We start from the raw sequence: 19,170 nt of genomic DNA on the forward strand, positions 1-19,170 counted from the left end.
TATATATCATCAATGTATATATATATACAGTATATATATCAATGTATATATTTTGAATATATTGGACATGCATGGAACATGTTCTGCACAGATTTGGCTTTGTCCCCCCTAATATTTAATTGTCTAATGGGACCATTTTCAAAGACATAAGATGCAACTTTTTGCTGATGACATGATTTTCAGGTGGAGATTACTCCATCCACACAGAAAATCTGCAGATAAATTGTAAGGTGTGTGGGCAGCTTTACTCATTCCCCTGCACCTGGAGTATTAGTGCAATCTCGTACCTAGAAACCACTCTCACACCTCATACTGCCTCACTGTTTAAAGAAAACTACCTTCCATGTTTGAGTGTATTACAAAATCATCTTAAGATGCTACCTAGTCATGAATTGTCTTGGTAAGGACGTTCAGCGGCCTTTAACATGTTGACCCTCCCCAAACTTCTGTACTTGTTCAGAGCACTACCAATCCCTATGAACAATTGTTACATTAAGACTCTTAGATCTTTGTTGCAGATATATTTGGCAGAATAATAGAGCTAGGAGTTCTTATGTCCAACGTATTAAACACGTGTTGGGGGCATGGGAATGGTTGATCTTAAAGATTACTATTTTGCAGTAATTTTAGATCAACTTAAATCTTGGTTTTGTTTTCTTCTTATATCCTTTGGTGGGAAATTGAACAATCTCTAATACCCCAACACATTCTAATCTATTTTCTATTGGGCAGCATAGGTCTAGATTTTTCCACTGACCCTATATCTCCTCCTATAGATGCATCCATTGGGGCTTGGAAACACCAACTATGCGCCTTCCCCTACCTATTGCTATTCTTGACATACTCATAACTGACTTAAATCACAAGAAAATGAGCTCCAGCTCTATCACCCAAATCTATGACTTAGATGATTGCAACAAAATTAAATCTTTCCCAGAATTGCATAGTCAATATTGTCTTCCCCAATTGGAATTATTCTCAAATTTGCCACTTACTAGGGAAGATAAAATTACCAGATGTGCTCTTTCCCAATAATTTATGAACATTTTACCATAACTTGCATGCTAAAACTAGAGGTATTTCTTTGATGTATAGGATATTACAGGATAAGTTTTTTCATTTACCAGATATCTTCCGTTTAAAAAATGGGAGGAAGACCTACATTCTCATTACTCTCCGGCCCAGTGGAGCACAGCTCTCAAAATAACATTATTGGCAACCAAATACCTAAATCTTTGGGAACTGTCCTTGAAGCTTATGTTAAGATGGTATCTCACTCCCTACAGGCTTGCTTAGTACTATTCTTGTGGAACAATATTTCAAACATTGAGTGTACTTGTCATTTGTCATCGTAAGAGCTCTTAACATATTCCACCCATGCTGCTTTAAGGACTTACCTTAAATGATGCCTCTTACTCCAAGCATCTTCCTTCCGCTTGTATTCAGCAATCCCTGGTGCCGGTCTCTAATCCAGTGGAGACTCCTGTCTCTTCCTGTCCCACTGTGTCTGTCCGACATGCACGCTCCCTGCTGCGTGCATTCAGCTCCACTGTGTCTCTCCTATTCTCCCCACCGAATATCTCTACTGCGCATGCACCCCCTCCATCTCGAGCGGCCACGCAGGATGAAGCTTCAGATTTTGATGGGAGCGAGCAGCGGAGAAACAGTTAAGTTGTTTCCCCCCCCCCCTCCTCGTTAACAAAAACTAAGTGAAAGGGTTACAAAGCATCATAGGATGCTCGCAAGCATTGGTCGAAGCAAGATGTACAGTAAAATATGAATATTAATCAATGTACCATAAAATGTTGTAATATAAAAATAACAATCCAGGTCGATCATTCACAAGGACCAAACTTTAACTATGGTAGAACAGATATGAGTTCTAGAGTAGCTTTGGACATATTTAAACAAACCTAACAAGTTATGTGCTTAGTGCACCATCAATACCATCAAAAGTTGAACATCTCAAAATAAAATTCTAAGCACAGGATGAAATGACTGATATAGTCGGTCTAACTGAAGGACCGTAAAACTCAGAAGAGAAAAAAAAAAGGCTAATTGAAGAAACAAAAGGAAGACAGGAGTTCAAAGAAAAGGGGTGGGGGGGGGAGTGGTCATCGGCCACCCTTCGCTCTGGTCCATGGACACCTGGAACGTCAGACACCAGACATAGAACAGCTACCCGAAGCAGGCCCAGTGCACGCAACCCATCAAGAGTGAAACCTCATTGAGTAAAGTCTGAGGTCACAATCCGCAGATCAGAGTCAGTGGTAGTATAGTGCGCCCATGCTCTCCAGGTATTGCAAAATATCTTCTCTGTATCAACATCAGCAATGCCATGAGACAGGGATGTCCCCTGTCACCATTGATTTTTAACCTATTAATAGAATCCTTGGCTGCTGTCATTAGAAGTCATGTCAATATTGCAGGTTTTACCTTTCACAAAAAATCCCACTCAGTTCATTTATTTGCAGATGATATCTTCTTAATGCTAACTAACCCTATATCCTCCTTGGCTGCAGTAACTTCTCTTTTAGACTACTTCAGCAGAATCTCATATTACAAGGTCAATGCTTCAAAATCCACTATTCTAGATCTGGGGGCGTCCCCTCAAATTAGGAACCACCTTCAAGCCTCCTTTCCATACACTTGGAGAGAAGAAGTCATACCATATCTGGGCATAACTCTTATTAGATCAGTCAAACAGCTGTTTAGTAAAAATTACCTACCTTTTTTGACTACATTACATACAACTCTTGGTCAAATGGAACAATCATATCTATCCTTGTCGGCCCGCCTGGCTGCGTTCAAAATGATGGCATGGCCACAGCTCCTCTATTTGTTCAGGACTCTACCAATCCCACTCCCAAATAGCTACATCCACCACTTAAACCACATAAAACCATTTTTTTTTATCTGGCAGGGTAAGAAATTGAGACGCTCGCATGCTATCCTGATTAAAGGTAGAGAAGTTGGAGGGCTGGGTTATCCAGATTTAAAACACTATTATAAATCGGTGCTCCTAGACCAGCTGAAACGGTTGCTATGTACCACCACACCTAAATTGTGGCAGGAGGCGGAACAGGCTTTGGTCCCTGGGCGTAACCCGGCTCTGGTTTTTGTGGCCCATTTATTACCTAGAGCTTTGATAGCCGAACTCCCACTCTGCTTGCAAGCATCGCTGCATGCATGGAACTCTGCCTGAGGAAGTCTTTACATCGGAAGGGGCCAAGGATGTATTACTACCCTTAGAGGCCCTTGAGTTATTGACCCCCCCTCCCGACCTATCCCTTGCTGGGTGGGTTGAGTGTGGGGTCTACTCAGTACAGGACCTGTTTGAGGGTGCCTCTCTTAACCCCTTCGTGACTGACGACGTACAGTGTACGTCGCCAGCATTGGGGCTGTTTAAACAGACTCCCGGTGACTTTTGCCGCCGGGATGTTTAAACTTGTAGAGCCGACTGTCGGCTTTACAACAGAAGCGATCCTGGCGACTTACCTGTCGCCAGATCGCTTCTGCGTCCCGTAGGGGCTGCCCCTTCCCCCCCCGGGGGACACCCCCGCCGTGCTTCCCGGGCTCCGTTGCCCCTCCTACGGGTCCGGGACCGGCGATCTTGGTGTCCACGGGGAGCAGGGGAGGGGAGGGTACACATGTTGGGTATCGCCGCGCACGCTGGAGTGAGAGCAATAATTCTAGGGCCAGTATTTTGGGGTATCTCTAAATTGATGACCTGTGGGGGCTTTTAAAGCGTCTTCTATGGACTTTTTGGGGTACTGGGGTTTTTCGCCGTTTTATGGATGCACGCAATTTATAACCTGGGCATGTTGGGTATCGTTTTACACGTTGTAACCTCATCTTTTATATTTCATTAAAAAAATGGGTATTTTGTTGTGTTTTGGGGCATTTAATTAAATTTTTCACTAAATATGGGTGTTTAATAAGGAGTTGCGCTAATATTGCGCAACATAAAAATTTGCAACTACCACCATTTTATTCTATAGGGTCTTGGCATTCAGAAAATATATAATGTTGGGGGGTTTTAAGTAATTTTCAGGCCTAAAATGTGGAATATAACCTGGGTACAAAAAATGAAAAAAAGGCCTCAGTCATGAAGGGGTTAAACCATTTGATACCCTATGTAGCCAGTTTGCTTTGACATACACCCACTATTTTACATACCTTAGGTTATCAAATTTTTTAAAATCCAGTACCGTACCTAAATGTCATCTTCCTAGCCGACTATGGCTTTACTATTTTGCGGACTACCTTAAACGAGGAGACATTTCCTTGTTCTACCTTGCACTCCAGGGCAAGTGAGATTTTACGAAATGTAAATCTATCTCATACTGGGAAAGAGACTTTAATCGCTCTTTTCCTTCTGACCAATGGTCACGGGCTATATCCTCTACTCTAGGAGCCACTAAATGTGTTGACATATGGGAACTCTTTTACAAAATGTTGCTTCAATGGTATTATACGCCACAGCGATTGTCTAGAATGTTCCCTTCCTCGTCCCCTTTGTACTGGAGAGAGTGTGGCCAGATTGGGATCCTCTATCATATTATCTGGGAGTGCCAATGTCTGCAAAGCTTCTGGAGTGTGATCTTTCAGACTCTTTCCTCTGTTGTCGGAATAACACTCGTACTCTGTCCATCCAGCCTTGGCATTGTTCTCCCTGGGAATTGATCTCATCCCACCCGTGGCCAGAAATGTAATAATAAACTTCTTTTTGGCAGCTAAGTTGACTATTGTCAGACATTGGAAAAGTGCAGACCTACCATCCTCTTTAGGAAACCCTTTCGATAGTGCAATCAGTATGAGAGGATAATGTCCTTCCGAGACGACTCTACAAAACGTTTCGACAATAAATGGGGGTTGTGGGCCACCATTTGCCCCCATTGATGGGCTTTCGGGGTACGACCCTAGGACCACCTTCTATTTCTACTAATTTGGTATATCTCCACTTGGGTGTTCTTTTCTTATTTATATTGATATGCCTATGTCATTTCTTAATTGCAATATTGCATGATGTTTATTGGAACTTCTGTTGTTCTTGTTTTTTGGGGGGGTTTTTTTGTCTTCTATTATATGCTGTTTTGTTCTATATTTTCTTTGGTAACTGAAAAAACTCTCAGTAAAAATACATTGAATTATATGCAATGTACGAGATTAATGTAATGTCTTTCGTATAATAACCCCTATTGGTCACAATAGGCCCTATCCCTCCTCCCCTTCTCCTGTCCCTTACTCCCCATTTATGTGATGTTTGTTCATTTGAAAATTGTAATGTTGAAAGTTGCAACACATATGTTCCAACTTTAGACAATGTTGCACTGTATCTATGCAATTTTTCAATAAAAAAAAACTTGAATTAAAAAAATAAATTAAATTGAAAGGAAAAAAAATCTCTTTTCTGTATTGTGGACGGTGGCAGTAAGATCTTCCAGCAGATAGATTTAATTGACCTTAGAGAACCATAATCACAACGAGGGAGCCAGTGATGATTTTCTGAGCAGTGTAATGCATGCTTTTACGGCGTTAAGCAGATGAATGGACAGGGAGGATCTATATTTACGGCATGGTTGATCATATGTTAAAGAAATAGCGCTGGAAGTAGCTCCAGTTCTGGCATAACCATCTGATAATTGTCTTGCACCTCGCTCCAAAGTGTATCAGGGTAGGGCATGACCAAAAATGTGTAACATTGTACCCACAGCAGATCCACCTCTCCAGCAAGTTAAGGGAATTGCAGGATTAATCTTGTGAAGAATATGTGGGACACCGTACCAACGGGACACCATTTTGTATCCCTGTTGCTAAAATCTATTGACAATTGAGCATTTATGAGCGAAATACAGGATTGTGTCTCGTTGAGGGGAGAAGAACATCTCAAATGCACCCTCCCACCTCACAAGAAATGGAGGAATAAACTCTGAAGATGGGGTGACTAGGAGCTTGTAGACCAAAGACAGTGCATGACGAACCAGCTCCCCCCGACTGCAAATGTCCTCGAAGGCCCTCAGGGTCCTCCCAAGTTTCAGAGAGGGAGGGATAGCAAGGAGAAAATGTCTGAGCCGATAGGCACTCTAGACATTCAATAGAGGCTCAGTCATGAGCTGAAGAGACGTCACCGAGAGCCAGTGGCCATCAACATAGAAACCCCTGATTCTAACCTTAAGCGCCTGCAAAAGACCGTGTAGGCGTCTATTTTCTAAGCCAGTGGGAAAGTTGGGGTCACCTATCGCCTGGGTAAGTGAAGAAGGGAAAGTCTAAATCAAAGAGGACCAAAAGACTGTTCGCACGATGCGGAGCATGGCATCTATCAGGATGTTGAGAGCTCCGCCGGCAAGGTGCAAGATAGCCATGGGAGGCCTAACGGAGGTATTGAAGATGCTCCAGGTTCCATATGCACCCATTGTATGGCAAAACTAATTGACCACTCTATTAGGGTGTACTGCCTGATAATTGAGGGTCACATCCAGCAAGCCAATACCCCCAGTCGAGTGGGGGGGTGTTTTGGTCGGTCCCGGATCGCCTCGTACCTGATCCGGACAGGTCACAATCAGGCAGTGGCAACGGCCTCTAAACAGGCATATTGGACAGCCATTTTTTGCGAAAATACCCTCTTAAATGTAAAACTGACTGGGAATCGGATATAGGTCAAATAGCAGAGGATTGGCGGCAGCCCTTTGCTCGATTGGTATGTCTTCCCTATCCTCTCACTATTTGACACAGCTCCTTATTCTACATAGAATCTATCGCACTCCAGAGTTTATCCTTAGAATTGGTATCAGGAGTCACTCTAAATTTCCCAAATGTGGAGTTGAACCATCTTCTCTTATCCCTCTCCTATGGTGCTGCTCTAGGTTGGTGTGATATTGTAATGATGCTGTTTTTCTGGTCCAATGTCCCTGTTCTCCATTGGCTTGACTACTTGGGGCCTTTGACTCTTCTCCGTGGGATGATCTTACTATGATTGCTGTATCTAGGGCTCTGTTTGCAGCACATAGGGTAATTGCTCTCTGGTGGTTGTCTTCTATAGTCCCCTTGGTGCCCGTGTGGATGGAGGAGCTAGATCGGTTGATAGCTCTTGAAAAACGTACCTATCGGCATAGAGATAATATTTCTAAATACTATGCTATCTGGGGCAGATTGTTGAGATGCCTGTCTTCCCCTACAATTGAATTAAGTATGTTTACTCCCCACATGTCAGTATAACATATCAATATACTGTTTTTGTGAATTAAGGATCCCTTTTGTGCTTATTTCTTATAACCTTTTTTTGTTTGGATTGCTAGTGTGAAATGGTGACAGTAGCCTGGCGTGATCTGTATACCTCTGTTTTCTATGTTTTTATTGTTATTGTGTTTCTGATGGCTCCTCTATGTTGCTGTGCCTTTCGTTAGTTTTTATTGAAAGATTTTTCAGTTTTGCAAACAATCTGATTAAAAATAATAACAGAACTAAGGGTATGCAGACTTTTGAACAGGGGTTATTTCATTTTTATTTTATTATTTGCAATGTTTTGGTTTCTAATTGTGCCATTCTGTTATGACCTACTGTTGAATTTAAAATCCCATTAGAAATAAAAGGTTTTTTGCCTGCTCATTTATGTTTTCTTTAAAAATTCTCCAAGGGTATGCAAACTTGTGAGCACAACTGTATGCTATAGCTAGAGTTTTGTTTTGCTTATGAAAATTATATGGCAATTTTTTTTCTTTTTCAGGAGATTATATAATTGGAGCTGGAACTTGTGCTGATCTGCCAATCATTTTTACCAGGAAGAGTGGTCTTCTTACTATAGTTCCTCGAGAAAATGCATCGGGATTGCTAGAAGAAGTGGAAGATGCATTGTCATCATCACTGGCTGCCATCAGCAATCAGGTAAAAGGCAATCTCCCTATTCTGAGTAGAGCACATTATCTCTTGTTGAGATTTGTCTAACCTGTCTATGTAGAAAAATGAATATGCAGACCCCATTCAAGTTTACCCACATTACACACAAAAGTGAGTCAGTCTTGCCCAATGACATTATTTCCAGTTAAAATAAAAATATTGTTTTTGGACCTTATGACTGATAAAGCTGCATTGTATAAGCTGTAAATCACCTTTAACATTGTAGGACCAATCCAATTGAATTTGACTAAATAGTGCAATACATCTTTGTAGGGGTGCACCGATATATATCAGTCAGAAATGGCACTTTTGTCATAATGCCGAAAGGGCCATTTTCTGGCCAATACAGCGGTGCATCCATCCTTGCTCTCTGTGGGCTGCTCTGTGTCCCAGCGGGGATGGAGAAAAACTGTCATAATATTTCCCCGAAGCCCCTCAAAGTAAAGTAAAACATAAAAATATTTAATAAAAAATTAATGAATAAATATAAAAAAAATAAGTTTATAAAAATAAATAACATATTTTTAAAAGGTTGAAATTAAAAAAACATTTTCGGTTTCATTTCGGTTTTGACATTTCATTTCGGTGCATACTTGCATATTACCTACAAGTTTGTCTTCAAGTACGTAACAAATGCCTGTTGATCTGCCCGCTCTTTGCTCCTAATTTCTCTTGAGTCACTTCTTCCCAGTTCTCTGCTGGACTACAGAATACCTCCCTCTCTCCTCACCTGTGTAACATAAGGGTGCGTTCTGTAGTCGAGCAGGCACAAACTCAAGCAGGAAGTTAGGAACTCAGTAAATGCATGTACTTTGCAACTCCCCTAGTTGCTTTATTGACATTGATATTGTCTGACGCAATAAACCGGCTTGGTTATCAATACAGTCCCTGAACAACATATTGCCCACTCCACATGTTCTATGCACAGCCTTGTCTGGACTCACAGGAAAATGTTACAGCAAATTGGACCAGTTTATTTAGTGGTACAGTACCACCAAGAACTGAAGAGGACCTGTGACATCAGGGGAGCAAACCAAAAATCTTAGTGACATTAAAGGCTAAAGTTTTTCCTCCCCTCCCCACCCCCATAGTGCTAAAGTAAGGACTTACCTTAAATGATGCCTCTTAAGCTGATCTTCTTTCCTGTAGTTTTTAGCTGTCCCTCCAGAGCTGGTTAGGGTCCAGTGCTGACTCATCTTCGCTTCATGTCCCACCGAATCTGTGCGGTGCACGGTGCTCAATATACTTACCTTGTGTCTCTCCTCATCTCCTGGCGGGACATCTGAACCGTGCATGCACCCGCCAAAAGATCCTTTGCGGCCGCCCGAGAAATTTTTAGATGTTCGGGCGGGAGCGTGCAGCGGAGACACAGGTATTAACCCTTCCTCACTGGTGCAATAAATTATTTGCCAAAGTCACACAATAAGAAAATGGATATCACCTGAGTGTAGTCAAGGAGTATAGTATTAAAACAGATGTATTTGTGAAGTTCTAGCTTCTGGTTATTCAATGGTGTGGCATTACCTACAGCACGGAGACAAATGGACACTCCAAGTAGCGCTGTGAAATAGTGGAAAAAGTACTAGTCATGGGATGAATACAAGAAAACATTTTCAATCACCTGAAATATCCTGGAATCGTTAAACCATTTGTTAAAGAAAATCTGAGCTGTGGTAGCTGTGCCTAAGAAATGTCAAGTAAAGGGGAAAAAAATAGACACCACTATTACCTGTGGAACTTATTTCTCCACTTTTTGATGCTTGGAATGCTCTCAAGGCTACAGGGGTTTATTTAGCACTAGGCTGTATTCAGTAATGTGAAATATCTGGTCATTAGCAGGTCTTAAAATTAGGTGAATGCAACTTCAGATGAACAACAGCATATGACATATTACACTGATTATTATTATTATTTTTTTACAAACAGAGCCAAAATGGAGAAGTTATGTTTGAAAAACTAAATATACCCTTTTATGCTTCCATAGCAATTGAGGCTAAGTAGCAGCCAGGTGCTGCTAAAAACATGCCCATGATTATCAGGAGGTGTGACCACCTCTATTAAAGCCTGAAGTTATAGCAGTTTGCTGGTCTGGAGCATTCACCTGTGTATTAACACAATGCCAAGGAGGCAAGACATGAGCAATTATCTTAGAGAAGCAATTGTTGCTTCCCATCAATCTGGGAAGGGTTACAAGGCCATTTTCAAACAATTTAAAATTCATTATTGTACAGTGAGGAAAATTATTTACAATTAAACATTCAAAACAGTTGCCAATCTTTCCAGGAGTGGATGTCCCAGCAAATTCACCCAAAGGTCAGGCCGTGCAATGTTGAGAGAAATTGTGGAAAAAAAACAAAAGGCCAAAATATATATCTTCAACTCTACAGGTCTCAGTCTGCATGTTAAATATTAAAGTTCATGACCGTACAATTAGAAAAAAAAATTACATCTTAAGAAACCACAAGACTTCTGGAACAATATACGTTGGGCTGATAAGACCAACGCGGATATATTTGGGTGAAAACCAAACACAGCTTATCAACACAAACACCTCATACAAACTGTCAAGCACGGTGGTGGAGGGGTGATGATTTGGGCTTGTTTTGCAGCCACAGGACCTGGGCACCTTGCAGTCATTGTATCGACCATGAACTCCTCTGTATATCAAGGTATTCTAGAGTCAAATGTGAGGCTTAATGTCTCGGAGCTAAAGTTTGGTTGAAATTGGGTCACGCAACAGGACAATAATTCCAAGCACACCAGCAAATCTACAACAAAATGGCTGAAAAATAAAAGAATTGAGGTGTTGCAATTGCCCAGTCAAAGTTCAGATCTTAACCTGATTGAAATGTTGTGGTGGGACAGTAAGAGAGCTGTGCAAAACAAATGCCCACAAACCTCAATGAAATAAAACAACCTTTAAAAGAATAGTGGGCCAAAATTCCTCCACAGTGATGTGAGAGGCTGCTAATAGTGGTTCTGCAAGCATTTAAATCATAAGGTGTTCTTTTGGCTATGTTTGTTTTATGTTTGTAAAATTAACATGAACACAGTGTAATATGTCATGTGTTGTTCACCGTGAGGTGATATTTACCTAATTTTTAAGACCTACTAAGAACAGGTGATGTTTGTCATGTCCATAGAATTCAGAGAGGTTACACTCTTTTCACGCCACTTTGTATGTTTTTGTTTTTTGTGTTTTTTTATGGAGGCCAGACTGACTTTAAAAAACTTTTTTTAACTTTATTTTTTATATTCCCTTGCTCTTTAGTGGTATCCAAACCGCTAGCCCCACCCCCTCTAGCTAGCCAGCTGCTGTGGAGGCACCCATGCGTGCACGCTTACAGCCGTGCCCTCAGCTAGCCTCAGATAGACACACACAACGTGCGACCAGCCACGCCCCCCACCCTTGCAGTCACAAGTTGACTGTTAGCAGGAGGACCCTACGTCTCCTCTGCCCTCAGTACCCTTCCCCACGACCAGGAAGTTGAGGAAATTCCAAGTATCGCCCTGTTTGTGGCAGAGGATACAAGTGGCTACAGGAAAGTTTGGGGGGGGACAGAGGTTAAAAAAAAAAAAACAGGAGTCCTCCAGAGAACAGATCACTCATTAAATAACCCCTTTAGGATATAGCTGCCCATCCGCCCGGTCTGTAACCAAACAAAACTACAAAAAACAGTATTGTTAGCAACTGCAAGGATTGCCAACCATAGAGGTTACTTAGAAGACCAGGACAGACATAGGAAATAACGAAAAAGTATATTCCAACAAAGTTAATACAATGAACGATCAACATTATGCAACTTGCCACATTTTCATTAAAAAGTGTTGACAATGTTGTCCGCCACATAATCACACTCGCATTCATTTGGATGGGCCCCACACATTAATCAAAATGGTTACAGCTGTGATTGACTAGATCAGGGCACAACATTTCAAGTCCTAAGCTACTAGCCAGACCTTAAAAGTTACTCGCCACCAGTTGCCCCACCTTACCCCTACCCTGCCCCGGCCTTAACTCCGCCAGGTCAGCGGTGTGACGCAGAGTACAAAGATCAGTAACAACGCCAGTACAGAAGTCAGTGGTGCAATGCAGAATACAGAGGCCAGCTGTGTGAAGCACAGTGCACCGGTTCAGCAATGTGACGCACAGAGGTCAGGGTGTGACACACATTGCAGAGGTCAGTACACAGTACAGAGATCAGTATGTAATGCAGTGCAGAGGTCACCAAGAAAGTACAGTGACTTACAGATACTTTTGACCTCTTCTTCTGATGATGGTGGGGGGAGCAGCGAGGTTTCCTACACGTCCAGCCGGCTCCAGGTGCTCTCTCTCCTGCGCAGCAGAAGCCGGCCAACTGCAGTTCGGCATTCTTCCTCTCCCACCAATGGCAGCTGAGGTGGGCCGAGGAAACTGCTGTGGCTGCCAAGGAGCCCAATCGAAGCGTGCACAGTCCATGGCAGTCCAGCTTCTTGTTCTCTTCTCCCCGCCACCACAGTCTTAAAGTCAGAGCAGAACACTCAGTTTGTCAGTCGCTTGCGGTCATATTGAGTGGGGCAGTAAGATTAATAAAGTGCTGGATTAGTCTGACCCAGGGGCAGACTGGGCCCGGAGGCAGGGTGGCAATTTGCCCCATGCCTCTCTGATACCTTTGCAAACACCCCCCACTGCCGCCGTAAGCATTTAATCTCTCCCCTCTTGGTCGCTCTGCTGCTGCAGTGGCCGAGAGGGGAGAGATGAAGTGCTTGGGGGGGGGGCGTTTGCAAAGGTATCAGAGAGGCCCGGGGGGCAATTGCCATCCTGCCCCCGGGCTTAGTCCGCCCCTGGGTCAGACTAATCCAGCACGTTATTAATATGAGTGCCCCACTCAATATGGCTGCAAGCGACGGGCAAACTGAGTGGGGCAACTCAGATTATTAACGTCCAAAAGATGTGGACTGGGAGGGGGGGCCTCTTTAAGACTGCTCTGAACACACTGCTGAGCAATCCCTCCCTCTTCTCCCGGTCGCTGCAGCTTCAGCTCCACGAATGGAGACTCAGAGAGGCAGCTCTGATCGCAGCTGTCAGTGCTCCCTCTCTCTCCTCCCAACCGCTGCAGCTTCAGAGCGGCTGAAAGGAGAGAGAGGAGGCGATAACTGGTGCGATCAGAGCCCCCTCTCTGAGTGCCCGCTTCGTGGAGCTGAAGTTGCAGCGGCCAGGAGGAGAGAGAGCGCAGAGAGCTAGTGCCGGCTCTGGATGGGACACTACCGCCGCAGTGATCGTTCGCTTCAGTTCTTCTCCTTCTCGGCCGCCCTGTAGCTGCAGCAGCCCATAAAGAGATGAGAGAACAGAAGCGAGCGATCACCGCGGCGGTAGTGTCCCATCCCTGGTCCCGCCAGCGGTGCACCCCCTCGCTGACATTCCACTCGCCCCCCGCAATTTTCACTCGCCAATTGCGACGGGGCGAGTGGAAATTTTGAGGCCTTAGCAAGGGTATTTTCAAGCATTTGGAACGAAATCCAAAGTGAAAACAGCAACAAGTGAATTATCTAATATGTAAGTACTTCCGAAATCTTTTGCAATTTCAGAATCCCATGCAACAAACTCCTCTTTAACAAAAAGATGTTAACCTTTAACCATTCACACCAAGTGTTACTTGGTTAGTCAACAATATTGATTGCTGATACAATCCAAATCTCAAAGTGAATGGCTAGACAGAGAACCTGTGAACAGGTGTTTTTCCAACCGCTTAGGAGCTGTGGATATTGAATATAGATCGATCAGTCCCAGATATCCCCTCCCCCCTCTCTCTCCTCCCCCCTCTCCCTCCCCCCTCCCTCTCTCTCTATCTCCCTCTGTAATACAAAACAAGCTTGGAAAGCGCAGAGGGAAAGGGAAAAAGGAGATAAAACCCCAACGAACTACAGAGAGTGAAAAGAATGAGGTAGAAAAAAAGGCTTGGGAGAGATCAATCTCTTGGCAGTCCCCATGAAGTCTGCCCAACCAATAGTGTTTGACCCTCCAATGATTCAATGAATTCTAACCAATAGTACCACATTTTAAAGTACCTTGTGTGCCTTTTTTGGGACGAGAGAGCTAAGTCTTCCATCTTTCTGATCCCTTCAACCCTATGTATCCACACAGATGTAGAAGGGTGGAAGAAGTCCCCCAAAGGCTGGGGATACAGGATTTAGCTGCATCTAGGAGATGCCGAACTACCGAATGCGAGTAAATGTTCCTGGTCATATAGGTATTATGCAGTAAGAAAAATGATGGATCCTCCGGAAGATTGAAGTCCATAAATTTCCGGGTGATAGAACAGACGGAAGACCAAAAGTGTGATAGAATCGGGGAGGTCCAGAAAATATGCAGGCAGTAGGATGCCAACTTCCGAGTTATATCTCCAGCAAATATTTGTGACCCCAGGGTAAAGTCTGTTCAAGAGCACTGGCTTCTTCCGATAACATCTACTAAGAAGTTTATAGGTAGTCTCCTGGTGTTTTGTGCAAATGATGATCTCATGGTGAAATAAGTATTTTGGCATTGTTCATCTCTAAAAGATGTTTTAAGATCTCGTTCCCAGTTAGTAATGAAATAGGCTCTTATTATTTGTAAGAGTGGATAAAATAGTATAAATACTAGAAAGAGTATGCCTGGTGGAACCTTGAGTCACATAAACATTCCAAAGGAGACAACTAATGTTGACAATCCTTAGCAGGTGGCAACATTAGAAAGAAGTGTTGCAAGTGAAATGCCTTCCAAAAGTCAAGTTTTAAAATACCCTCTGGATCAGTCATTAAAAGGCCAGGAGTCCCGAGATGTCCGAGGACTGGGTAAAGTGGAGATTGCTCATGGACAAGTTTACATTGTGAAAAAGCTGTAGCACACACAGAAAGTGTGGTGCCCATCAGGGGATAATTCTTAAGAGACGGGGGGACAGAAGAAAAACACCACTGTGATCTGGAGCAGAGGATAGGCAAAATACATCTAGTTTGCCTATCCTTCTCCTCTCTGGAGCCCATTGTTTAAAGGGAGCATGTCTACACCAGACTATCAGTCTAACTAAGTGGCCTGCAGCAAAGTATCTTAAGAGATCAGGAAGGGACAATCTCCCATAGATGATGGATTTTAAATTGTTTGACTTTAAATTGATGGTCAGCAACAAATATCATTGTTGATATTGTGCCTCCCTGACAATGTGTTAACACATACCTGAATGCTTCAGACCAGCAAACTGCTAAAATGTCAGCTTTTTTTTACATGTGGTCATACTTGCTGCTGATCAATTAATCAAGGACATTTGATTAGCAGCACCTGGCTGCTACTTAGCCTCCTAAATCCTATGGAAGCAGTAAGAGTGTACTTTGTTACGCATAACTTATCCGTTTTTGCTTTATGCTTGTAAAATAAAAAAAAACAGTGTAATATGTCATGTGTTGTTCATTAACTAATTTTAAGAACTTCTAAGGACCAGATGATTTTTTTATGTGTTGATAGGCACATAGTTTAGAGGGTGTACTTGTGTTTTGTTTTTTTGTTTTTTTTTTCTTACACACGTAGTCATGTGAAAAACAACATAAACCCTTTTTTGATCCTATGGCATATATGTCTCATATGTTGTTTAATTTTACTATTGTTTGCATTTGTGTATAGGAAGAAGGGAGGCAAAAAGAGTTGTGGCACGAGAGCCTCATTTACTCACCTGGGGCTATTTCATTTTTTCATCAACACTTGAGAACACAACATCTGGAGCAGCTGTGCATGGCAACCAATCTGCTTCTCTCTCCAGTTTGCTCAGTTAAGATTTGAAAATGAAAAAGAGAAGCTGATTGGTTGCCATGCATGGCTGCTCCAGATTTTGTCTGCTCCAATTTTGAGATATTCCCCTCACTGTATATCCAATATGTATCATATTTGCACATTGTTTATAGCAGGGCTCAAAATTTCAAGTCCTGAGCTACTAGCCAGGCCTTAAGAGTTACTCGCCACCAGTCGCCCCACCTGACCCCTACCGTGCCCCGCCCTTAACTCCGCTAGGTCAGTGGTGTGACACAGAGAACAGAGATCAGTAACAATGCAGAGTGCAGAGGCCAGTGGTGTGATGCAGAGTACAGAGGCCAGCAGTGTAATGCAGAAAAAAGCAATGACTCTTCTCCAACAAAGGTTGCACTGATGGAAAAGGAAGAAACAATTCATCAAGATAAGACAAAGTTGCTGAAGGCTGCCTTTTTGCAATATTGCAGGTACTGTCATATGTATTAATTTTTTTACTCTTAATGTGAAAAATTCCTAAAGTACAAAGTGAACCTTTAGTGTAAGGCCCGGTTCACACCTGGGCGTTTTGTAGCGCGTTCCTACGCTCTGCAAAACGCTCAAACACGAAATCCCATTATTTCCTATAGGTATGGTTCACACCTGGGCGTATTACAGGCCTTATGAACGCGCTACAAAACGCCCTACACCCAAAGAAGTACAGGAGCTTCTTTTTGGCCTATGTGTCGCGTGTATCTATTGGGATACAGCCAGGTAGCCCTCTGAAACGCGCGTTTGTCGTGTGGTTTTTTTTAACCACTAAACGTGCGACAAACGCGCATATTCGACACGCCTAGGTGTGAACCCAGCCTTAAACCCTGTCTAAGGTTTGTTTTTGTTTTATTGTTTTTTTTTTTTTACTATCATCATTAGTTCTAGTGACTACTAAAAGGATTTCTCCTCGCTCACTAAAGTTGCGACTTTACATACACTTTTTAAGCACAGCACACATGTTTGATTATACAATATCTATAGATCTACCTACAACTGTGCAGTACAAGAGCCTGCCTGGTCTGATACAAATTTAATGGCTAATTAAAGTAGGTCCTTGTATTAGGTTTTGTTAAATTTAAAGGTGATTTTAGAAAGATTGTACAGTTAGTCTGCAAAATGTGCTGGTGGCATTTCTTCAATTGATACCTGTAACCAGTGGTGCCATCCACAGTCACTACAAGCACCCTCACCTGTCTGGGCATCCGCTAAGAAGTGCAACAAGTTTATTTCTATATTCTGAACTTGGCATCTACTTGTTCTGCACCCCCAGTCTATTTTGTTGCATAACCCTTAATAGGACTTTATTATGGACTATTTCGGAAGCAATCCAAGGGCTTTAAAGCTCGGGTTGAACGGAACATTATTACCCATGGAGTTCGAGACTGGAGCAATCTCATCAACACAAAGCAGTAGTGGGCTTTCTTACACCGCGGATGAGGTGGAAGCCATTCTTTTCCCATCGAATACCACTAAGGCATTTGGGACAGATACTCCAATTAACCTATGCAGAGAGATCAAGCGACTAAAGAAGAAGAAACCAGACCTTGAATTGCATGGACAGACATTGTCTGGATATTACAGAACAAAAAGGATACCGAGAGGCATCAGGATCACTAACCAACCAACAATTGGAAGGAACAAACACAAATTTTGTGAATGTTGGTGCGAGGTTGCCACCCAGAATTCATTAAACTTCATGCTATTAGTGATCGAGGAAGTGAAAATACAGCTCTGCCAAGCAAATAGAGAGTTATCAGCCTTGGAGGCTACTATCTAAGAGAGATATACCAATAAAGACTCTCTGGCAAGTGATCTGGATAGAATCGAGAAAGAAGTGACATCATACACGGACAGACACGTCAGATAAAACAAGATAAATTATGCCTTGTAAACCTTGACTACCAAGAAGGGCGTGTTTACCCCTAGAAGTGACATGCCTACAGAAAACCCATCAACTGAAAGTGATTCCAGCCTCCCTGAGGGATCGGCTACTAAACAAAGAGATCCGAGATTCCCTTTATCATAGGTACCAGACAAAGACGATCCAGGAGGGGACACACAATCAAAAAGCTTTGATACTAGATCGAACACAGGGTGTCCCCCATGGAAAGCCCAGTGATCAATCTATCCTCAAGATTGGTCACGGAGAGCAAGTGCCACCTCCTCTCTAGAGGTCTATCGTTCTGTCCTACGGCTCGCTTTGACCCTTTTTGTTTCAAAGTTGAAATGTTTAAATTTGAAAGATCGGGGCGTGGCCTGGACATGGCGCCGAGTAGCAGCTAAATTCCTGAGCCCTGCAGACCCAGGGTATATTTTGCAGTGTATCTTCCTCCCTCCCGCCCCATCGCCCCATGAAGCGTACCGGGAAGGCACCGAAGACACCCCGTGCCCATACGAACCAGAAAAAACAATCCCGGATGGAGGCGTACGTATCTCCCCAGGACTCAAGGCCTCAGCCGTGGGAGCGGCCTGGGGCGCCCGCGTACTCCACCCCGACGAGACGTACCCAAGCCTCTCCACACCATGACGCCTCCGGGTTCTTGGACGAGGAGACACTTCCGCTCCACCCGGCTTCCCCGGCCTTCTCACCTGCTCTGGGATCAGATGGGCCCTCACCGCGAGCACGGACGTCCGCTAGGCCGCTCGGGCCTAGGTGTAGACCCGGAGCTCCGGTCTCTCCTGGCGGCACTACCGACGCGCGCCGACATGCAGGGGATGATAGACCAGCTGGCATCTTCCCTCGGATCAGACTTGGCGGAGGTACGTGCGGGGTTGGAACAACATGAGAGGAGACTGGAGGTGCTAGAGGATACGGACCGCGCCCTGGAGAGCAAGGTGACCCGCTTGGAAGACTCCATCTTAAGTCAGCAGTCTCATATGGCCCAGATGCAGCTGCGGCTGGAAGATTCAGAAATCCGTAACCGCCGCAACAACCTGCGGTTGCAGGGAATCCCAGAGGCCACAGGGGGTCCAGAGCTGAGAGGGGCGGTCACAGCCATCTTTAATTCATTATTAGACAGAGCAGATTGAGCTGGATCGAGTTCACAGGTCCTTGGGCCCTATGGGGGCTGACGCTAACAGACCCAGAGACGTATTGTGTAGAATACACTTCTTTAACATCAAAGAGGAGATACTGTGAAGAACATGGAGACAGGGGACGGTGGATTTTGACGGAGCGGAAGTCCTGATCCTTCCTGACGTATGCCCACAGACCCTATACCGCAGACGTCTTTTGAAACCTCTCACTGACCTGCTGCAATCTAAAGGGATTACCTACAGGTGGGGATTCCCATTCTCACTGTTAATTGGCAGAGGGGACCACTTCAGGCTGGTTCACCCTCGCCAGGTTCCAGATTTGACCGCCTTTTTGGAATGCGAAGACCTGATGCTGCCGGACTGGCTGGAGGTTCCTTCCTTGGATCCGACCTCATCCACCATACCTGGGAGGCCCCTGGGGCGTCGCAGAAGACGTCAGAGGTCTGCAACAC

The 19,170-nt window shown here is 43.8% G+C and overlaps 1 protein-coding gene across 1 annotated transcript in view; it reads left to right on the plus strand.

The window, feature by feature from the left end:
- NUP133 (nucleoporin 133) overlaps positions 1-19,170 on the plus strand; it is a 508,027-nt gene that overhangs the window by 233,950 nt on the left and 254,907 nt on the right. Inside the window, exons 12-13 of the mRNA XM_018561308.1 lie at positions 7,727-7,884; positions 16,040-16,119. Coding sequence (XP_018416810.1) covers positions 7,727-7,884; positions 16,040-16,119 — 238 coding nt within the window. The remainder of the gene's footprint in view (positions 1-7,726; positions 7,885-16,039; positions 16,120-19,170) is intronic.

This window comes from Nanorana parkeri, unplaced genomic scaffold (genome assembly GCF_000935625.1).
Source record: "Nanorana parkeri isolate BGI_ZX_2015 unplaced genomic scaffold, ASM93562v1 scaffold515, whole genome shotgun sequence".
NCBI classification, from domain to species: domain Eukaryota; kingdom Metazoa; phylum Chordata; class Amphibia; order Anura; family Dicroglossidae; genus Nanorana; species Nanorana parkeri.